This window comes from Rutilus rutilus (genome assembly GCF_951802725.1).
Source record: "Rutilus rutilus genome assembly, chromosome: 6".
NCBI classification, from domain to species: Eukaryota; Metazoa; Chordata; class Actinopteri; order Cypriniformes; family Leuciscidae; genus Rutilus; species Rutilus rutilus.
In genome coordinates this window covers 38086733-38090860 of record NC_140214.1, presented here as the reverse complement: position 1 = coordinate 38090860, position 4128 = coordinate 38086733, and the positions used below count along the sequence as shown (strand labels likewise).

The 4128-nt window shown below is 38.1% G+C and overlaps 1 protein-coding gene across 1 annotated transcript; it reads left to right on the top strand.

Moving 5' to 3' along the window:
• The first annotated feature begins 569 nt into the window (after positions 1 to 569).
• On the top strand, positions 570 to 2158 carry LOC311292782 (uncharacterized protein). Its single transcript, XM_084412601.1, has 2 exons — positions 570 to 644; positions 785 to 2158. Exons 1-2 carry the CDS (start codon positions 587 to 589, stop codon positions 1999 to 2001), a joined length of 1275 nt encoding a protein of 424 aa, XP_084268727.1. The 5' UTR covers positions 570 to 586; the 3' UTR covers positions 2002 to 2158.
• The last annotated feature ends 1970 nt before the right edge of the window (positions 2159 to 4128 follow it).

Here is a 4128-nt window from a genome sequence, read left to right as displayed (position 1 = left end):
CTGAGATGTAGTCTGAGTGCCTTTTTTTGGGCTATATAGCCCTATTTTAGCTGTAGATTAACTATTGCAGAATGCCTGCTTATATAGAGGGATAGCCCCTCCCATTTTGGCGGGCTCTGGTGGCCTTTCTTACCATAGGTTCGTGCAGCTTCGCTGCTCATCCATTGGTTCGCACCATAGGCTCATGCAGTTTCAATGTGTTATTCTATAATCTTCAGTAATCAGAGTAAGAGGAGTTTTCCCCATTGCATCTAGCGTCTCACTCATTCCCGTTATCTCAGAGAACTGAGTATGTTTTGTTTTACGGGAAGAAAAACAATGGAGAAAAAAGAATGTGTGATCTTTCTTGATACTCCACTTTTGTGGCATGTTTGTGGCTGCCAAGTTTTTACAGCCGATCAAAAGTCGTAAATATCAAACATGTTTAAAATGTATGATTTGGGATCGTGCAGGCTCCGACGTGATCTTGAGCAGTAAAATAATCATAATGACACCACACAATTGAAATTAATTTGCGCCACGCATCGAGGATTTTTTGGACAAAAATGAATTTGCTGGCATTGAATACTGCCATACTATTGTAAAAATGAAGTTTGAGGAAGAACCCTGCAGAATAAAAGATGAAGAAACAGAGGAACAAATAGGTTGGTGTTGTCCATTCTCTTTAATGACTGATGAAGAACATTAAGATGAAAACTGACATATATTTGTGCTAAATTAAGAATTCACTTTTTTTTTTTTCTCATTTGTCCGTTTTAAATATAATTTAATATGTTGATTTTAGACCTGATGGAAGTGAATGAAGACAAACAGCATAATTTCACAAATGAAAATGTAATACTGACATATAAAAATGAAGACGAACAACATCTGTTTCAAAGACCTCATGATTTCAAAAATGAAGATGGAAATCTGGTCATTTCAAAGACTGAGGAGAATTTCACACAGAATCAAGCGGAAAAATCTGGAGTCAAAGGATTTTGCACCTGCTCAGAGTGTGGATTGTTTTACGTGCATGAATCAGACCTGAAGAAACACATGAGAATTCACACTGGAGAAAATCGGTTTACCTGCTCTGATTGTGGAAAGAGTTTCATACATAAAGGACACCTGAATAAGCACATGAGAATTCACACTGGAGTAAGACCATTCACATGCACTCAGTGTGGAAAGAGTTTCATACATAAAGGACACCTGAATAAGCACATGAGAGTTCACACTGGAGTAAGACCATTCACATGCACTCAGTGTGGAAAGAGTTTCATAGATAAAAGACACCTAAATGTGCACATGAGAGTTCACACTGGAGAGAGGCCGTATACATGCTCTCAGTGTGGAAAGAGTTTACGTCGCAAAGAGGACTTAAATGTGCACATGAGAGTTCACACTGGAGAAAAACCATTCACATGCACACAGTGTGGAAAGAGTTACACATCCAAAAACGTTCTCACCACTCATCTGCGCCGTCACTCTGATGTGAGATCATTCAGCTGTGATCAGTGTGATAAAACATTCATTTTGGCATCAGGCTTAAAAACGCACCTTAAAACTCATACTGGTGTAAAGCCTCACTTTTGTTCTTTATGTGGAAAGAGTTTTACACGACTGCACAATTTAAAAGAGCATGAGCGTATTCATACTGGTGTGAGACCTCATGTTTGCTCTGACTGTGGGAAGACCTTCACTACATCCAGTTCCTTAAAAGTACACCTGAGAGTTCATACTGGAGAGAAACCGTACAAGTGCTCACACTGTGGAAAGAGTTTCTCTCGGTCAGAATCCTTAAAAATTCATGAGAGAGTTCATACTGGAGAGAAGCCACACCAGTGCTCTTCATGTGGGAAGAGTTTCACTCTGTCAAAATCCTTGAAAATTCATGAGAGAGTTGTTCATACTGGAGAGAAACCATACCAGTGCTCTTTATGTGGGAGGAGGTTCACCAGATTATTTAGTCTACAGACTCATAAGAAAAAACATTGCCCGAAGGTGTCTAATAAGTAAATAATTTGACATTCAGATTAATCAAAAGTTGGATAATTTGTTAAAATTAGTTGTGGAATTTGATTGATTGATTGACAAGGTGGACATTTGGGGAAGGTCAAAAGAAAAAAAAAGTTAAGTGTGTTGCCATAAATTTGTGAAGATTTTTGAAGAGATGTGTTTTGTTTCAATTATTTTAATTCATTGTGCGTGAGGCATTTGTGTAAAATTGGCAACAATAGTCTATCGAATCATAATACATGTTTGAAGTAACTTGTTTTAGCTGTTTAGATGTGATGCATAAAGATATTGAAGACTTTTTTTTGCATTAAAAAATAAAGATTCTTTTAAAATTGCAGACATACAGCAAAGGGTCTACATTATAAATAATCTCCAAATAAATAAGTATACTGATTTAAATTCAGGGGTTGTATTAACAAAACATCTTGAGGCTAAAAGTAGCTTCTAACTTTTTATATAATATATATATATAAGAAAAATAATGGCAGTGTCTATATTTTAGGACTCATACATTTTTGCCCTAAGAGTATTTCACACTAGCCTGGCTAACGTCAGACCTCGTCTCATTGAGACGGTTTTATGCAGTTCTAGCAATGTAGTCTGTGAAGTCCAACTGATCATCAATCACAACTCCAAGTTTCCTGGCTGTCCTGGATGGAGTTATGAATGACAAACCTAGCTGAATGGAGAATTGTGATGGAGTGTTGGGTTGGCCAGGACCACAAGCAGCTCTGTCTTAGCAAATGTTTAGTTGAAGGTGGTCCATTCAACTTGACATTCAGATAGCCCCTCATCACGGGCACTGAGATTCACTTTTGAGGGCATGGCTTATCAGTGGGGATGTAACGATTCACTCAACTTAAAGGGATACTCCACTTTTTTTGGAAATAGGCTCATTTTACAACTCCCCCAGAGTTAAACAGTTGAGTTTTATCGTTTTCGAATCCATTCAGCCGATCTCCGGGTCTGGCGGTACCACTTTTAGCATAGCTTAGCATAGATTATTGAATCGGACAGGTCCATTAGCATCTCTCTCAAAAAAATGACCAAAGAGTTTCGATATTTTTCCTATTTAAAACTTGACTCTTCTATAGTTACATCGTGTACTAAGACCGACAGAAAATGTAAAGTTGCAATTTTCTAGGCTGATATGGCTAGGAATTATACTCTCATTCCTGCGTAATAATCAAGAAACTTTGCTGCCGTACCATGGCGTAGCAGGCGTAATGATATGACGCAGCGCCTGAAAATAGGTCTAATAGGTTAGACAAACTTAGTCCCGGTCAGGTTGGAAGTTACCCAGCTGGGGACTATTTTCATGCACTGCGTCATATCATTACGCCTGCTACGCCATGGTACGGCAGCAAAGTTTCTTGATTATTACGCAGGAATGAGAGTATAGTTCCTAGCCATATCAGCCTAGAAAATCGCAACTTTTCATTTTCTGTCGGTCTTAGTACACGATGTAACTACAGAAGAGTCAAGTTTTAAATAAGAAAAATATCGAAACTCTTTGGTCATTTTTTTGAGAGAAATGCTAATGGTCCTGTCCGATTCAATGATCTATGCTAAGCTATGCTAAAAGTGGGACCGCCAGACCCGGAGTTCGGCTGAATGGATTCGAAAATGGTAAAACTCAACTGTTTAACTCTGGGGGAGTTGTAAAATGAGCCTATTTCCAAAAAAAGTGGAGTATCCCTTTAAGATGCTATACAATTCACGATATAGTTTTTTACGATGCAATTTTATCACAATTTTATTGAACAAAATGAGAAATAAGACAAATTATAAATTAAAGAAGTGTCCTTTTATTTCTTAATAACATTGAAATATATTTTATGTCAAAAATTCTTCAAAAATGTATAGTCAACAGGGAGTGGAGACTGCAACTCAGGACAGTAGCAATGATCTGAGACATATTCGGAAAAAGCGATGGTGGATATGTTTGCCTCAGCACATAAACTGTCTAGAATTAAAAGCAGTTCAAGGAATGCCCGAGCGAGCTGCAAGCTCATTCTACCAGAGGCATGGCATACTTGTGGGCATGGGCAAGCGGAATGTCTATTCAAGACATTTGCCTGGCAACTGGCTGGTCATCACCAAATACAGTGCATCCAGAAATTATTC

Excerpts from the sequence above, each read along its gene's own strand:
- LOC311292782 (XM_084412601.1), top strand. The coding sequence starts at position 587 with ATGAAGTTTGAGGAAGAACCCTGCAGAATAAAAGATGAAGAAACAGAG. Across the intron at positions 645-784 it reads AGAAACAGAGGAACAAATAG|ACCTGATGGAAGTGAATGAA; the intron begins GTTGGTGTTGTC and ends TGTTGATTTTAG.